The following is a 19,120-nucleotide window of genomic DNA, read 5'->3' on the forward strand; positions in this document are numbered from 1 at the left end:
TTAAAGTATGCAGTATTTAGAACATTCTTTACGGGAGAGGGGAGAGTTTGGGGAGTGAATGTGTGTGTGTGTGTGTTAACTCAACAGCACTGTATTTATTATCCCTACACAAAACCCCACATTTGATCAGGTAATACATTCTGTCATTGAGGATACTAATATTTAGTTGGAAAAGGCTCTTTAGTTTTATTCATGATACTAGAAGAGAATTTTTAACTCCTTAGTAGGCATTCGCTTAGTTCACACAGGTCAGAATATTGATATTAAAAGCCGTGGCTTACCTCCTGCACTGCACTGGGTCCAAGCTGCTTTAGTGAAGTTTTTAAAACTAGCTTGCCGACAGTGTTTCTGTAACATAGCAGTTGCTCACTGTACTGTGAACTTGTTTTCTGTCATGTGTTTTATAATTGGTTTAGCAGCACTGGGGAATGTGTTCTGTTTTGTCCTTAGGAATGGGAAGCATGCCCAATCTGTCCCTTCCTCAGTCATTGCCTCCGGTCGCACCCATAGCAACTCCCTTGTCCTCTGGGACTTCAGGGACCACCCGTCCTCCCCTAATGATGCCTGCTCCCCTAGTGCCTTCTGTTAGCACTTCATCATTACCAAATGGAACCGCCAGTCTCATTCAGCCTTTATCCATTCCTTATTCTTCTTCAAGTAAGTGCTTTGTTTCTGATGACTCAGTATTTTATATGAAGAAACTGTTATATTTGCATCCCAATAGATAGATTTCCTTCATACTTTGTGAAATTGTTTAGTATGAACCTTTTTCTTTTTTGGTTTTTTTTTAGCGTTGCCTCATACGTCGTCTTACAGTCTGATGATGGGAGGATTTGGTGGTGCTAATATACAGAAAGCCCAGTCTCTGATTGATTTAGGATCCAGTAGGTATGAATACTTAAAACTTCCAACTTTTTAGGCTTTGAATAAGGAGTATTTAACAAATGACTTTTTTTTTTTTAAGCTCTGAGCTTATCCAGGTTTTACTTTATAGTGGCCAAATGTAAACACTTGCTAAATTTACTATTTGTAATTCACATAAAATAATTTTATTTAAGAATTATTAACTGTCTGTGGTATTTTACTTTTGAAAAATATATCTTATGTAAACTAAAAATATTCTGTATTTTTAATCAGTCAATTTTTTGCACAAAGCTACATTTTTCTTTCAAAAATATTTCTCAAAATATCTCATAATCATTGTACATTATTATTTCTCGAGCAAAAGCTGCTGATTGAGTGTCTTTGAAATTTCAGAAAGCACAAAAGCATCAATGTTCATTCATCACCACTTGTATAAATCACAATAATACTCTTTAAAGCAATGACCCAGAAGAACAATGTCTGCATCCTTGTTTAAACACTCACTGATTGTGTGACCTTGTTTTTCTCAACATCACTGAGCCATAGTTTGTCCATCTAAAGGATGGAGACAGTAATACTTTTTAAGTTTGTCATGAGGATTAGAAATAATATTTGTAAAAACCCTAGCACGATGTGGGGCCTGGCACATAGTAGGTTCTTGGTATATGGTAGTTCTGTACTTCATATGGTATTTGCTTTCCTAAGAATAAGGATAATTGATTAAATTTTTTCAGTGTCAAGTATAAAAGTAATTACTGTTATATTATAGAAGGTATGATTCTTATTGTCTCTGACTTAACTAAACGTATTTTATTTAGTAACAAAAATTTTAAATAAATTTTGTTACAGCTCAACTTCCTCAACTGCTTCCCTCCCAGGGAACTCACCCAAGACTGGCACCTCAGAGTGGGCAGTTCCTCAGCCTTCAAGATTAAAATATCGGCAAAAATTTAATAGTCTTGACAAAAGCATGAGTGGATACCTCTCAGGTAAGCGGCATACGGTGCTTAAGAATGTGAGAGAGTTATGATTTTATATGGGCTTCTATTAAAGAAATTGTATTTGAAGTTGTATTTTGTAGCTCATTTAAAATTTTAACATCCAAAAAATTTAGCAGGCATTTGATAAATACAAATAATGTTTAAGTTGTGTAAGAGTTCAAAGTTCTTATAATCAAGTTGAGCACACCCAACTTTTTGGAAAGAAGACCTCTCCCTTGAGAAGGTCAAACCTCATCCTCCAGTGCAGTGAATGGAGAACTTCATGTGATAAGAGAGTGTGGCACTAAGCTTCAGCTCAGTTTCCCTGAGAGTCTCCTTCCTCAATGGTTCTTTCTCTGCTTGTCCTTGCGAATACCTCATGTGAGCATTGTTCCCCCTTTAAAGCTCCAACCCAAATGTAGCCATAAAACCTGACCTGAGATCCCCATAGAACATTTGAGTCCATGCTAGAACAAACATCCAAACTTCACTAATTGAGGATAGTGAAGGAGGACATAAACAGAGGGTAATAGGCAAGTAGAATTCCCATCTTCTAACTTTCGCCTCTCTCTTCACTTAACAACGAATTATAGTTTAGACAGAGTAAAATGAGTGTTTAAAAATAATAGAGCTTTAAAGTACTAGGGACATACAATAGGAGATATTAATACTGAAGAAATAAGATAAAACATCTTATAGGAAGGGAGCATTGAAGCCCTATCATGAAAGAAAAAAGTTAGGATTCATATAGAGATTGAAGGTGAGGGCATTTGAGGGTGACGAGGAAGAAATCCTAAGAGCAAAAAGTACACGACATGTTTGGAGGATGAAAAGCAGTATATGAAATGGGAGTATGGGGTCTCTAGTTGTGCATTGGGGCAAGGGAGCAATAAAACTTTTGGAATTGATTGGAAAAGCTAATACGCAATATGCAATATTTTCTTTAAAGATACATATCTATGTGATAAAATCTTTAAAAAAAACAAGAACAAGAGAATTATACACACAAAATTCAGGATAGTGGTTGCCTTTTCTCGGGGAGGCATGAAGATAAAATCAGGGAACACAGATAGCTTCAAAGAATTTAGTAATGATCTAGTTCTTAAGTTGTATAATGGGTTAATGGGTGACTTTTATTAGTATACTTCATAACTTACAACTGTATATGTATCAAATATTATATAAGAACTGTAAATTTCTGTAACTTTGTTAAATTATGTGGAACTATACTATATATATATATATATATATATATATATATTTTTTTTTTTTTTTTTTTTTTTTTTTTTTTTTTTTTTTTTTTGTGGTACGCGGGCCTCTCACTGTTGTGGCCTCTCCCGTTGCGGAGCACAGGCTCCGGATGCACAGGCTCAGCGGCCATGGCTTACGGACCCAGCCACTCCGTGGCGTGTGGGATCTTCCCGGACCGGGGCATGAACCCGTGTCCCCTGCATCGGCAGGCGGACTCTCAACCACTGCGCCACCAGGGAAACCCTATACTATTTTTTTAAGTAATCCTTTTTTTTTTTTGCATTTTAACACCTCTGAAATTGGGATGTGTATTATCATCAGTGGTATCTTAACATTGTGTCATGTGTTTTTTTTTTTTGGCAGTGATTTTTCCTTCTTAGTGTTACATAAAATAATGGGGTGTCTTATAATCAATGACATCTTAGATTCTGTGAAATGATATTCAAACTATAGTATTTAAGATTAACATAAAGTCAGGCAGTTCTCATATTTGAAAAAATGAACTTCTTTGGGCCCTACATTTTGCATTGAAGAAGTTTCTTTTTTCAGATTAACAGAAGTGGGCTAAAAAGACATGTACAGAAGTGTTCATGGCAGCTTCATTCACAACATCCAAAAAATAAATAGCCTAAATGTCCATCAACAGGAGAATGGATAAATAAATTATGGTGTATTTCTTTAGCAGAATACCTTGCAGCAATAAAAATGAACTGCTGATACATGCAACAACTTGGATCATTTCACAGATGTTGCATGAGTCAAAGAAGTCTGGCACAAAAGATCCATAATATTTAATCCATTTATATGAAGTTGAAGAACAGGAAGCTGAATTGATGGTGATAAAAATCAGAATAGTTTAGTTACTCTGTTGGACAAGGGACCATGTTAGAACCTTCTGGGGTGCTGGAAACATTCTGTATCTTGAGGTGGGTGTTAGTTGCATGTGTGCATACTCATGTAAAAATCCGCTGATCAGTACACCTAAAATTAGTACCCTTTGTGTATGTACTGCAAACATAGAGTATGAACAAAAGTGGGTTTGTGTTGCAGTATGAAGGGCAGTGGGGAGCCCACTGTGAGGAAACGTTCCCTTAATGTTACTTTATTTGTATGTGACACATTGCATGAAGGGTGTGTATTGTGTTTTCAGAAAATGTTATTATTCTTAGACTTACAAGAGTAAAGCTATATATCGGTAGTTAAGGGAAGGATTGATTTTCTTTGAAAGAAGAAGTTGTCTCTGGTGTCCTGAAACTGAGCATGAGCCCCACATGTATGAGGACAGAGCTAACCTAGACTTATGTGGTATGCTTTGTTCAGCGAATGTAGCAGTTAGTGGTCTAATTTTTCCCTTTTGTTCTTCCTCCTCTCTTCCGCATAAACCCTCAGTCATGATTTATTTAGATTGATTCATTGACTCAGATATTTCCTGAGTCACATATCTTCTGGGCACTCAGTATGACACTGGAATGCAGACAAGAAGACATGGCCCATGTCTTTTTTTTTTTTTTTTTTTTCGGTACGCGGGCCTCTCACTGTTGCGGCCTCTCCCTTAGCGGAGCACAGGCTCTGGACGCGCAGGCTCAGCGGCCATGGCTCACGGGCCCAGCCGCTCCGCGGCATGTGGGATCTTCCCGGACCGGGGACAAACCCGTGTCCCCTGCATCGGCAGACGGACTCTCAACCACTGCGCCACCAGGGAAGCCCGGCCCATGTCTTTGAAGAACCCATAGTATAGGTCACATAATCTCAGTGAATAGTGGTTTAAAAGTGCTGTGATTAATATGGATGAGAAAGTGACTAATGCTGAGGATGTAAGAGAGCGTTTCACAGGAGAGGTGACATTTGAGCTGGATCTTAGAGGATAAATAGACTGCCTGGTAGAGAGTGGGGGGACTAGCATTTTAGGCGCAGGAAATAGGATATCCAGAGTATTGGCAGACCAGTCGTGTGCATGCTCGAGTGAGCTTCCTTAGTGCAGCTTCCTCTGCTGCCTCTCTTTGGCCTCTGTGTTACTCACATGGCCTGCACACATTTAAGCCTTCCGCCAGTGCACTTTTAACCATTGCATTCCTTCCCTTCCTCCTGTTGTTTGCTCTGTTGCCTAGTGCGAGGGATCTGCTTTGTTATCTTTGTCCAAGGGTTGAAACTTTAGTTATAGATCCTTTCTTCAGGTTTGAAATAGCCTGCCATTTCTTTATTGGAAGAATCCTCCTTTTAACATAAAAACCTCCTCAAATATCACTTTTTATATGAAATCTATTGAGACGTATTCATTGAGTGAGGCTGTGAGCTACTTCCAGTGTGTTTCCTTTATGTGATTTCTATTAAATGGCCAGACAAAAAAAGGATGGAAAAGATTTTAAAATTATATAATATAAACGTTTGATTGCTTGTTATAATATGTGGTATATTTGAGGTTGTTCCATATAGAATACGTAGCTTTGGTTATCCAGATCTCTGTGTTCAAAGCTCAGTGAAGCAATGGGTTGAACGGCATCTGTGCTGGCTTTGTAGTGCAAGTTGTTGCTGAGGAAGAGCTGGCAGTTGTATCTCTTCTGTGCAGAGTTGTTTGGAGAGTCCTTGACTCAGGCTAAATGCAGGGTAGGGCTGACTCTTCTGGCACTTGTGGCTTAGGCACCTGAGAGTGGGAGGTGTAGCACCTGCTTTATTGACTAGGTGACCTTCTCTAGAGAAGCCTCAGGATTCATCATGGTCAGAAAGCCACAGACAAGCTCACCAGGAGTGAATGCTCCTCTGAAGCAGAGAGGGATTTTCTGTTCTGGATTATATTAATTGAAGATTGGGAGCCTGTAACAGAGACATATTTTTGTTTTCTCACACTGAGGGAGAGAAAAGAAGTTGAACAGTTTACCATGCATAGTAAGCATTCAATGAATGTTAGCTATTGTTATTATCAGTTGCTATCACATAAGTAAGCCCCCGTTGCACCTTAGATAGAGGATAATTTTGGATTACAATTTTCTTCATTACTTTAGCAAATATTAATTAAGCATCTGTTTACTAGGTGTGGGGTATACATTAGTGGATAAAACAGTCAAGGCTTTTGTCTTCATAGAACTTAGCATAATAGGGGAAATAGACAAACAGGTAAACAAGCAAATGTTACATTACAAATTATGATATGAGATATAAAGGATAAAAGCAGGAAATGTATTGAATGGTAGGGTGGACAGAGAAGGCCTTTCTGAGAAGGTGACATTAGATTTCGACTTCACAGGTGAGAGGGACCTAGACATGCAATGATGTAGAACTGTAGGACTTGATGTTGGACATGGGTGTACAGGAGAGGGAAGGCACAGGGGGGACTTTTTGATTTCTGGCTTGAGCCACTGGATGGATTGTGATACCACTCACAGAGAAGGGAGGACTGAGGAAGAATGATTTGGGTGAAGGTTAGGAAGAGAGGCCTGGATGAGGATTGAAAGAGTACTTTTATATGTATTTGGTTTAATATGCTTATAAAATACATACATTGATTTTTCAGTTGGATATAGAAGTCTAAACTTAGATGAGAGGTTTGGGCTGTGGATGTACATTAGGGAATCCTCAGCCTCTAGGTGCTGCTTAAAGTCATAGAAATGGATATGAATGCACAGAGAGAAAAGAGTGCCCAGGATAGATCCGTGAAGAATGCCAGCATTTACAGGTCATTTAGAAGAGGAAGAGTAGAGACAAAGGAATGATCAGAGAGAGAAGAGAATTTCTGAAAATGCTTAAGGAAGCTGTGCTTTGAGAGCTTGGCCTCTAATACTCTGTGTCGCTGGCTTAGCCCTTTGTGTCAGTCACTTGTGTGTACCATTATCTTCTGAAAGGACACGGGAGCACTTGATTCTACTAACTGTACACTTTAAACTCCTTGGTCCAGGGAATGTGTTTGTTTTGATGACTACTGAATGCTCAGTGTCTGGTGCATGGTAAAAGCCGATGCTATCCCAGGATAGCAGCAGTGTTATTTCAAGGGTGCAGCTATTTAAGTTTGCGTGACTTTAAGAGGCTAAAGAATTTTTTTATGCTTTTTCTCACACTATCAGGTTTTCAAGCTAGAAATGCCCTTCTTCAGTCAAACCTTTCTCAAACTCAGCTAGCTACTATTTGGTGAGTTTGCCCGTTGATTATGATTTTTAACTATACGTCTCTGTTATACTGTTCCTGTAAAAGTTCGTGACTCAAAAACATTCCATAAAAGCGGCCATGTGAAAATTAATGCAAACCTGTAAGCAAATAAAATTGCTTTGTAAAATGTTATCCTCGAGAATTTGGCATTTAATTATTTTACAAGTAAAACTTGTTTGCTTTTATATAATGCCTTCTATGGAGAATTAGAGAATATCTCATTTTTAATGTGGAGCTAAATGTGATTTGATGGGTGAATTAACCATGAACCAAGACAAGCCACCTTTTCAGAAGGAATATTTCCCTTTCCATTTCAACATTTCTTCCCTCTCTTTTGTGATATGAAAATTAAGGGTAAACATTAGCTCACTTTTCTGTGTGTATTTACTTTTCACTAAAATATGTTAACCCAGCTGTTCTACTGTCATTAATCTTGTTTTAAAAATAAAAAATTGAGCTCTTCTGAAAATATTTTACTCTAAATAGACTCTCTAAGTTGTGAATTTTCATATTTTCCTTAGGACTCTGGCTGACATTGATGGTGATGGGCAGCTAAAAGCTGAGGAGTTTATCCTTGCAATGCACCTCACTGACATGGCCAAAGCTGGACAGCCATTGCCACTGACTTTACCTCCGGAGCTTGTCCCTCCGTCTTTTAGGTGAGTGCCTCTGTAGATGAAGGGGTGTTGTTTCGATCATGTTTGGCAGACATGATTATTACTTTGGGATTTCCTGAGGCCTCTGCTCTAGTTTCGTGGAAAATCAAACATTTACATTGCCATTTGATTTTGGTATTTAATGAGTTACACTGAGAAGAGAATAGATATTAGAAGTAGGTGTGTATTTTCACCACATTATAGATAAGGAAACTGATGAGTAAAGAGATTAAGAATAAATTTACCCAAGAATAGCAATTGGCTGAACCATGATTTGAATCCACATTTCTCTGGCTTGATAATCCATATACTGCTGTACAGTGTAACTATAGACCACACTATATTTTAAATATCTTTAATTACATTCTAATATTAAATTGCTCTAGTCAGTGGTAGTCTATATAGTCTGGTCTAAAAATTCTCAGATCACATGATGCTAAATTTATTTGTTGTTTGCTTTTCTTAGAGGAGGAAAGCAAATTGATTCCATTAATGGAACTCTGCCTTCATATCAGAAAATACAAGAAGAGGAACCTCAGAAAAAATTACCAGGTAACATCGAGTGTCCAAGTTGTATATTTATTGTGGGTTCTTAAATTTTACCGTGAAATATAAATGAATATTTAGAATTCTTAAATTCTTAATATTTTATATGCTGTACGAGAAACTATTTGATGAATGGGATGGATTTCAACATCAGTAAAATTAAGATAGTCAAAACTGAGAGGAAGAGACAGGTGTGTATATTTGGCAAGAGTGTATGTATTAGGTGTCCTAGTTAAAGTGTTTCTCCCACTTTTGGAAAAATCATTATAGCAAGCTTTGTAACGAAATCTTGAGCTTTAAAAAAAGGTTAAATACTGGTTGAAAAAGTACATGTGTAGATATTTTAAAATATTAAAAAGTTAATGACATATACCAAATATAACAAATATATAGCCATACAACTTTGGTTATCCTTGAAGAGAATGCTGAGAAAAAAATTGAAAAGTATTTTCATTGGCAGGAATAGTAAAATTATTTTTCTCTTGGATGGACTCAAACTTAGAGATTTGTTTTCCAAAAATGAATATTCTTATAAGGAAGTAAATATTTTACTATTTACATTTGAGTTAAAATTTTCCTTCAGAGAAGTATCCACAGAGAAATAGCAGTCACGTGATCACGAGGCATGAGGACATTGAAACTAGATTACAGGTTCATTGGGCTTGATGTTGAAGAATGCTTACAATATACCTTATCTAGTTACGTTCGAGGACAAGCGGAAAGCCAACTATGAGCGGGGGAACATGGAACTGGAGAAGCGACGCCAGGCTATGATGGAGCAGCAGCAGAGGGAGGCAGAGCGCAAAGCCCAGAAAGAAAAGGAAGAGTGGGAACGGAAACAGAGAGAGTTACAAGAGCAAGAATGGAAGAAACAACTGGAATTAGAAAAACGCTTGGAGAAGCAGAGGGAATTGGAGAGACAACGGGAGGAAGAAAGGAGAAAAGAGATAGAAAGACGAGAGGTTATTTTTTTAAGTTATTTTATTTCCCAGGAAAATCATTTCATTTAGTAAGTGGCTACATTTCATTTGATAAAAAATGGTAATTTTTGTTGTGCTTTTTCTCAGCATCATTCGTTCATTCTTACCCTGTACGAATCTGAATCTTCCTTCTCCAGTGGAGAGATAGAGGGTCCTTGCTTGTGAGGGGTTTCAGGGCTGACAGCTGGTAGAGAAAGCATGTCTGCAGGTGATACCTCAATCAGTGCAAGATTGGTTGCAAAGCTGAGTTGAGTGAGGAGCCAGAGGAAGAAGTCAGTGTGATCAGGTCATTAAATGAAAGTAAGCTTAAGATCCAGAGTAAAAGGCCAAGTAATTGGAGAGGCAAAAAGAAGAGTGGGGAGTTGAAGGCCTTGAGAAGGATCACAAGGGTGGACTTGCGCAGGTCCTTGGGAAAACTGGTGCTGTGTGGGGTCCCTGGGAGGCCTGGCTGTGTTTTCAAGGGCTGTGTGTGGACCACAGTAAATTACAGTGGTACTGAAATAAGGTAAATTAAATTTTTTTTCTTCCCTGATGACAGAATAAAGGTACTAACATTTGCATTTCCTACTAACATTTGCATTTATGAAGTCATCCTTTTTTTTTTTTCTTTGCGGTACGCGGGCCTCTCACTTTTGTGGCCTCTCCCATCACGGAGCACAGGCTCCGGATGCGCAGGCCCAGCGGCCATGGCTCACGGGCCCAGCCGCTCCGTGGCATGTGGGATCCTCCTGGACTGGGGCACGAACCCGTGTCCCCTGCATTGGCAGGCGGACTCTCAACCACTGCGCCACCAGGGAAGCCCTGAAGTTATCTTTTTGTTTATTAAGGGAAAAGTAACTACAGCAAGAGGATGGCCCTATGAAGCAATCAGAAAGTCTGGTGGATGAATTTGCTTTTGTGGAAGTCTTTAGTTTAGGCCTATTGATAAAGCTAGGTTTGCCCATTTACCCTTAGAAACTCAAGCCCACTAAGTGGTAAATGCTGCCTCATCTTTACTTTGTCATTCCATCAGTTTTTGAATGAGGCAAAATTGTTAATTTAAAAATTAACTTTAATTCATTATTTTCAGGCAGCAAAACAGGAACTTGAAAGACAACGTCGTTTAGAATGGGAGAGAATTCGTAGACAGGAGCTTCTCAATCGAAGGAATAGAGAACAGGAAGAAATTGTCAGATTAAACTCTAAAAAGAAAAGCCTTCATCTCGAGTTGGAAGCACTGGTATGGCTATAGGTTTAAGTGAAATTTATCTGAATGATACTTAGAGTTACCTGTTGAAAAATATTATTGTTTTTTAAATCTACCTCATGAATATGTTATGTTTTAATGTAATTAAATAGTCATATTTTCATATGTGCTTTTTAACAGTTTAGACAGTATAGTTTACTAAAAAAGGATAGTGACTCGAAATGCTGAGAATTCTGTTGTGGTCTTAGTTCAGATGTGGATAAACAAGGTACTCTTGGGCAAGACATCTCCCTTCTCTGTGCCTCACTTTGCGCGTCTATAAAATAAAAGTTTGTGCTGGTTCTGTGATTTTCAGTTTTCAAACTGGTCTCTGGAAGGTGGTCTGCGGAGGTGGGAGAGGAGAGCCTAGGCGCTAGGACAGCGTCTCCTCTTCCCACTTCTTCGTCCCACATTTCACAACAGAGAATCACCACATTTATCTGCTGTACTTTTATTGGAGTTTTATCTAAAATTTGCTTGGAAAAAAGGATTCTACTGCTAAAAAGAAAAAATGATTGGAAACTGCTGACCTAAATGATCTCTTAGGATTCCTTTCAGTTCTAAAAGACTATGGTTGTTAACTAATATTGGCCATTATGCTTATCAGTTTTTATATATCAGATGTCAGAGTATCTGTTAAAAGACTTTGCTTGAAATGCAAAGTGAGAAGATAGAAAGGGTCTGAGTAAGGCATACTATTCTACTACGACCCTGTAATCCCATAAGCCTGACATGATAGTACAGTAAGGTTTTGCAAAAAATGCATGTGTAGCTATGTAGTAGATCCATATTTACATCTTGTTTAATTGTAGTCTAATGTTTTATTTGGTTGATGAATTACATTTTTTAAAAAATCACAATATTTTTCATCAGAAAGGTACTATTTTTTGCCTTCAAATGAATAGGAAAGCATACCACAGTTGTTAATCATGCCATAGTACTACAGAAGAGTCCTAAAAACTTAAACTTCTTTGTGTAGCTACTTGGGTATCTGTCTGAACCGTTATCTTGACTGTGTGTTTTTCCTTAAAAATACAATGGGAGGAAACCTTTTTTTTGTTTGTTTGTTTGTTTGTTTTTCGGTATGCGGGCCTCTCACTGCTGTGGCCTCTCCCATTGCGGAGCACAGGCTCCGGACGCACAGGCCCAGCAGCCATGGCTCACGGGCCTAGCCGCTCCGCGGCATGTGGGATCCTCCCAGACCGGGGCACGAACCCGTGTCCCCTGCATCGGCAGGCGGACTCTCAACCACTGTGCCACCAGGGAAGCCCGAGGAGACCTTTTGATTGTTTTTCCCCCAAGAACTGGGGTAACACACCAAGCAGTAGTACAGATTAATGTGCAGAGTCTGGAAAGGTCCAGGGCCTATACTTATATTTGCTGAAGATAATAACATGATATCCAGGGTGGACACAGCATATTCCCTTCAGCGTGTATTTCTCAAATATGAAACATACTTTTCAGTAGAAACTTCCATTATTGGTGATTTTTAACCAGGAGCCTCATTTTTCCTCACCCCACTTTATTTGCTAAGGCTGCCATAACAAAATACCACAGACCAGGTGGCAATTTTTATTACAGTTCTGGAGGCTGGAAGTCCAAGATCAAGCTGTCAGCATGTTTGATTTCTTCTGAGGCTTCTCTCCTTGGCTTGCAGATGGCTGCCTTTCGCCGTGTCCTCATGTGGTCTTTTCTCTGCCTGTGCATCTCTGCTGTCTCTATTGTGTCTAAATGTTCTCTCCTTATAAGGACACCAGTCAGATTGGAGTAGGGCCCACCCATAAGACTTCATTTAAGGGCTTCCCTGGTGGCGCAGTGGTTGAGAGTCCACCTGCCGATGCAGGGGATGCGGGTTCGTGCCCTGGTCTGGGAAGATCCCACATGCCGCGGAGCAGCTAGGCCCGTGAGCCATGGCCGCTGAGCCTGTGCGTCCGGAGCCTGTGCTCCGCAATGGGAGAGGCCACAACAGTGAGAGGCCCGCATACCGCAAAAAAAAAAAAAAAAAAAAAAAAAAAAGACTTCATTTAATCTTAATTACCTCTTTAAATGTCCTATCTCCAAATGCAGTCATATTCTGAGGTTACTGGGGGTTAGGACTTCAACATATAAATTGTGGGGAACACAGTTCAGCTCATAACACCTCACCCTTCTTACTAGCTTCCATTGAGAACCTCTGCTGTTTTTTGTTCTGGTTTTTTGTTTTTATTCTCAGAACAAGGGGAAAGGAATATTGGTATAGGAGAAGAGTAGTGTGGCCCCAAAAGGCCCTCCTGTACATTGTTTAATTAGAAGAATTAGATGACAGCATTGAGGATAGAAGTAGAAGTTCAGAGAATGTAATGCTAATTGTCATATGCACACACTTATTCCTCCTTATTATTCTAAGAGATTGTTTATATTTTAATATTATGAATTAGTGCCTAAATGCTGAGTTCAGAAAAAAAATTCAGTGTGTTATGTTTGTGCTTTCTCATCTTAACATAATAGGCTCTTAACACTCACAGTGGTACGTTTCCTGCTAATAACTCTCGAGTTAACTTGGTTTTAGACATTTATCTTAGACTGAGTATAAATGATAAATGACATTTAAAATTTAAATAAAAATATTGTTCTCTTGATAAGAACATTTCCTGTTAGCATTTTATGTTACCATATGTTTCTCTTCCTATAGAATGGCAAACATCAGCAGATCTCAAGCAGACTTCAAGACGTCCGACTCAGGAAGCAAACTCAAAAGACTGAGCTGGAAGTTCTGGATAAGCAGTGTGACCTGGAAATTATGGAAATCAGGCAGCTTCAACAGGAACTTCAGGTAAGTCCTTTGCTGCTGAATTGTCCTTAAACATGAGCAGTTATTAATAATTCTTCCTAATAGAGTGGTTTTCACTTTTGGGGTCATGAACCCCTTTGAGCCTCTGATAGACATCCTTCCTAAAGGCATGTGGATATACACTATCTTGTATAATATCAGGAATTTCATGGACTCCCTAAAACTGTGCTTAACATCTGGTTAAATTCTGCTTAATATTTATACAATATCTGGGCATTTACCACTTTGAGTTTTAAGTCTTTAATAAATAAATACATCATTTAATTCCATTTTAGTTTATCCATAAGTTGTAAGCAATTTACATATTATTCCATGTATTATTCCTATACTAAGTTTCAAGAGTAATTAAATCATGTTTTTACATTTTCAGAAAATTCTTAGACAACATTACAGGGTTTCTTTTTCTTTTTATAAGGAATATCAAAATAAGCTTATCTATTTGGTGCCAGAGAAGCAATTATTAAATGAAAGAATTAAAAATATGCAGCTCAGTAACACACCTGGTAAGTCTCTAAGGTTTGTTTTGCCTCTTTTATTCTTTTCTGAATGTATCAGTTATATTCTGTTACGTTTTAAAATAGCATTATTCTGTTATAAATAACATTTTTTGTCTATAGTTAAAGTTTTTAAAATAATGTGAAAAATATTACCTCATGTTGGAGCATTTTTAGCAATAAAATGTAAATAGAAATAAAATAACAATTGTGGTCTGACTTCCTGTCTTGATACCATTTTTATTTATATATTTCAAATATCAATCAAATAAAATGTTACATTACAGTTAAACTTAAATGTTACATTACAGTTAAGCCTCAGTTTGGCTTGAACACAAGGCTATATGTGCATTTTGGCAAAATCCTACACTAATTGTAAAGAACTGTTCGTGAGGGGACTTTTCTATGGAGCCAAACCTGTTGGATTCTAGGGTGATAGTGTACAGCAGTGATAGGTCTAAGCAGACTGGTACGCTCTTCCCAGACCTTTTATAGCATCTAACTTTGTGATTCATGTAAAGAATTTTACCACCTTGGCCCTCTGACACCTGTGAAACAAAATATTCCAGTGTAATTTATGAGAATATAACATTTCTCTTGATTCAAGTCTCAACCAGGAAACTGAAGAAAAAAAAATCTCTACATTGGATAGCATGCCAATAACAATGTAGCAGAAGAAAGATTTATTTAAAGAAAAGTAACTCTGCAAATGTGTTAGAACTAGCTAAAGTATCCTAAATGTCTCCCACTGAGTATCTGTCAGTTTTTTCATTCTAGGGCTCTTTATTACACTTTTGGTTTTTTAGGCAGGCCAATAAATAGGTTCATCCCTCTTCTTTGCCCAAATTCTGAACAAATTAAGAAATAAGGCAAAGGAGCAAGACATGAGAGACCAGAATATCACCTCATTATTAATAAAGCTGATGTTAGACAGCATGGCTTATCTGAGCAGTACAGCTGCCCCTGTAAGACACTGGGTGCATGAACAAAAAAGAATGCAGATTCCTGTAGGCACTTCAACCTCAAGAAAGCAAGGGATAGGAAAGGTATAGGGCTGTGTACACCCGGGTCCTTATCTTGATCTCACCAAGTATTTAAGAGTTAGAAAGAAGCTGTTGTTCTAGTAAAGGTCCCTTTACATCGAAGGAATACCAGGAATAGAAAATTTGATCTTGTGAACTACTCTTATTATGTCTCCCACCTTCCACTGATGTCTCGTCTCAGACAATCTTCCTTGCACAGGATGCTTTTCTTGGCTGTTCGAAGCGTATCAGCTCCTACCTTACCCCTCACAGGCATTCCAGAAGCTCCTACCTTACCCCTCACAGGCATTCCAGAAGCAGGATAAGGCAGCACTCCTGATCTGTGCAGGGTAGAAAATATATTGTCATCTTCATTGTTAGTATTTGGATTGTGAAGAGAATGTAGAATATGTCTTATTAGGGGCCTGATAGAGCTACTCTTTCTCTGTGGAATGTGATCCAATTTAGCTTTTATAAATTTATTAATCTTTGCTGTAGTCCAGTTTAGAATAGGAAGCTTTTATTTGGAGTTTGCAAAGTACCCAGTATCCCTTAGATTCCTCTGTCCATAATAGTAGCCATTTAAGATTATCAGGCATGTGCCAAGCACCATGCTAGGCAGTTTTCATGCATTATTTCCTTTCATCTTTACAACAGCCCTGTAAAGTAGTCGTCGTTATTTCCATTGTGCAGCTTGGGAAAACTGAGGTTCACAGAGAATAAGTAATTACCCAAGATCATGTAATAGTAGGTCTCAAATTCTTGTGTGTCTGACTCCTAAAGCCCACCACACTACCATGTTGCCTCTTTCAGTTACCTAACACAGTGCTCGTAGATTTGATATGATCACATTCAGTATGAAAGCATCCATTTTTACTGATGCTCATTTTGAATACTAAGAATGAATATTCTTTTACTGTTATTTTTCCCATTGCTTGTCTCCCACCTTGACTAGAATAGGACCCATGCCTTATGCTTCACTTTTACCTACCATTGAACAAAGTGCAAGGCCTTGCATATAGCAGATGTGTAATTTAATGATTAAATATTTATTGAAATACTGGAAAACTGTTAGAATTATAGGACAATTTAACAAGGTGCCTGGATACAAAATCAGCATATAAAAATCAGCAACTTGGGGCTTCCCTGGTGGCGCAGTGGTTGAGAGTCCGCCTGCCGATGCAGGGGACACGGGTTCGTGCCCCGGTCTGGGAAGATCCCACATGCCACGGAGCGGCTGGGCCCGTGAGCCATGGCCGCTGAGCCTGCGCGTCCAGAGCCTGTGCTCCGCAACGGGAGAGGCCACAGCAGTGAGAGGCCCGCATACCGCAAAAAAAAAAAAAAAAAAAATCAACTTTACTGTATATCAAAAGTATTTATTTAGAAAATAAGGGGGAAAAAGATCTCATTCACATCAGCATTCTCATTGTTAAATGAACAAAGAAGAAATGCACAGCCATAAAACTTTACTGATTGACATAAAAGATTCCTGGATAAGTAGATACGTATTATATTCCTGAATGAACTTGCTCAATATTTTAAAGATGTTATTATTTAGTTCTCTACTAATTCATCCACATATTCAGTTTTATTCAGGTTTCCTTAGATGAAACTTGACAGATAATTCGCAAATTAACCTAGAAGAGAAAACACACAACATGAGCCAAGACTTAAAAAGAAAAAACATTGGTGGGGGGAGGAGTCTAGCCCTATCGTTTACCGAAACATGAGTTATGAAAGGTATAGTACCTAAAATAATGTATTATTGATCCAAAATAGAAACAGAACACTGGAACTAAATAGAGAGTCTAGAAACAAGCCCATATATATATATATATATATATATATATATATATATATATATATATATGGCAATTTAGGATTAGATAAAGTTGGCATTTAACATCAGTGGGGAAGAGATGGGCTTTCGATAGTTACTATCTCTTCATTAAGTGATTTGAGGGATAGTTGAAAGGGGGGTGAAGAAGCTCTTTACCTCACTCTATGCAGATATAAATTCTAGGTAAAGTGGGAGGCTAAACATAAAATATAACTCTAGAAAAAAATGTTACAGAGGAAAACATTTTTATAATCTTGGTGTCAGAAAAGTCTCTTCAAACAATACATAGAGCTATGAAGGAAAATATTTAGTTTACGATGAAATAAAAATGAAAAAATTTTTCATGATGAAAGATGTCATAAACAGTAAAAAAAAAAAATTGAAATATGTATGATACAACAAGAATTTAGAGCTTCTACAAATCAGAAACTAAGACAAGCCAATAGGAGGAAAAAGCCAGCAAAGGTTGAGACGAGACAATTCAAGATGATGGCTGATAAATGTAAGTAGATGGCCATATAAATAGATGTTTATTTGATTTCAGTAGTTGTCAAGAAAATACAAATTTAAATGACAATAAGAATTTTTTTGCCAGTTAGCAGAAATGAAAAATGAGTGATACAATCTCCAAAATTTACAAGCAGCTCATGCAGCTCAATATCAAAAAAACAAACAACCCAATCCAAAAATGGGCAGAAGACCTAAATAGACATTTCTCCAAAGAAGATATACAGATTGCCAACAAACACATGAAGGGATGCTCAACATCACTAATATTAGAGAAATGCAAATCAAAACTACAATGAGGTATCAGCTCACACCGGTCAGAATGGCCATCATCAAAAAATCTACAAACAATAAATGCTAGAGAGGATGTGGAGAAAAGGGAACCCTCTTGCACTGTTGGTGGGAATGTAAATTGATGCAGCCACTATGGAGAACAGTATGGAGGTTCCTTAAAAAACTAAAAATAAAATTACCATACGACCCAGCAATCCCACTACTGGGCATATACCCTGAGAAAACCATAATTCAAAAAGAGTCATGTACCACAATGTTCACTGCAGCTCTATTTACAATAGCCGGGACATGGAAGCAACCTAAGTGTCCATCGACAGATGAATGGATAAAGAAGATGTGGCACATATATACAATGGAATATTACTCAGCCATAAAAAGAAATGAAATTGAGTTATTTGTAGTGAGGTGGGTGGACCCAGAGTCTGTCATACACAGTGAAGCAAGTCAGAAAGAGAAAAACAAATACCATATGCTAACACATATATATATGGAATCTAAAAAAAAAATGGTTCTGAAGAACCTAGGGGCAGGACAGGAATAAAGACGCAGATGCAGATGTAGAGAATGGACTTGAGGACACGGGGAGGGGGAAGGGTAAGCTGGGACGAAGTGAGAGAGTGGCATGTACATATATACACTACCAAATGTAAAATAGCCAGTGGGAAGCAGCCACATAGCACAGGGAGATCAGCTCTGTGCTTTGTGACCACCTAGAGGGGTGGGATAGGGAGGGTGGGAGGGAGGGAGACGCAAGAGAGAAGAGATATGGGAACATATGTATATGTATAACTGATTCACTTTGTTGTAAAGCAGAAACTAACACACCTTTGTAAAGCAATTATACTCCAATAAAGATGTTAAAAAAAAAGAAAGAAAAATGAGTGATAGTATCTGGTGATAGGGATATGCAGAAACAGGTAATTTGGTGTCATTGTTGCTGGTACAGCTTTTTGGAAGGGCAGTTTGGCAGTTTCTGTCCAAATTTAAAGTGTGCACATCCTTTTACATAGCAATTCTTTCACCTCCTAGCCTTTTAAAATACTTCCATGTGTGCGTTAAAAGGTACATACAAGTTTGTTTATGGCAGCATTTTTATTTGATAGTAGAAGATGAGAAACAACCTAAATGGCAATCAAAAAGGGAACAGTTACATAAATTATGGAATAGCCATAATGTGGACTACCAGGGAGCAATTTTAAAGAATGAACTAGATCTAGATGTCTTTAATGGCAAAATGTGTTATTAAATTTAAAACAAGTTGCCAAGCAGTGTAGACAGCGTGATCCCATTAAAGCCCCATGGAAATGCTGAATATGCACATATCAGGTACCTAAGAGGGGGGTAGGAGTTGAGATGAAGAGAGACTTTTTTACTTTTTACTCTATATGCTTCATTTTATTTGAATTTTGTACTAGATTTCTGTACTTTAAAAAATACAGTAAAGTTTTAAAATATGTACAGTTGACCGTTGAACAACGTGGGTTTGAACTGCAC

The 19,120-nt window shown here is 38.0% G+C and overlaps 1 protein-coding gene across 2 annotated transcripts in view; it reads left to right on the plus strand.

Moving 5' to 3' along the window:
• Nucleotides 1-19,120, plus strand: part of ITSN2 (intersectin 2) — a gene marked incomplete at its 3' end in the record, with an annotated part of 138,247 nt that overhangs the window by 26,874 nt on the left and 92,253 nt on the right. For both annotated transcript variants that reach the window (XM_079721309.1, XM_079721310.1), the window contains exons 5-14: nucleotides 451-657; nucleotides 792-888; nucleotides 1,714-1,853; nucleotides 7,151-7,214; nucleotides 7,754-7,891; nucleotides 8,355-8,440; nucleotides 9,134-9,396; nucleotides 10,484-10,633; nucleotides 13,311-13,451; nucleotides 13,885-13,972. In XM_079721309.1, coding sequence (XP_079577435.1) covers nucleotides 451-657; nucleotides 792-888; nucleotides 1,714-1,853; nucleotides 7,151-7,214; nucleotides 7,754-7,891; nucleotides 8,355-8,440; nucleotides 9,134-9,396; nucleotides 10,484-10,633; nucleotides 13,311-13,451; nucleotides 13,885-13,972 — 1,374 coding nt within the window. The remainder of the gene's footprint in view (nucleotides 1-450; nucleotides 658-791; nucleotides 889-1,713; nucleotides 1,854-7,150; nucleotides 7,215-7,753; nucleotides 7,892-8,354; nucleotides 8,441-9,133; nucleotides 9,397-10,483; nucleotides 10,634-13,310; nucleotides 13,452-13,884; nucleotides 13,973-19,120) is intronic.

The sequence above is a fragment of the Hyperoodon ampullatus genome (genome assembly GCF_949752795.1).
Source record: "Hyperoodon ampullatus genome assembly, chromosome: 15".
NCBI classification, from domain to species: domain Eukaryota; kingdom Metazoa; phylum Chordata; class Mammalia; order Artiodactyla; family Ziphiidae; genus Hyperoodon; species Hyperoodon ampullatus.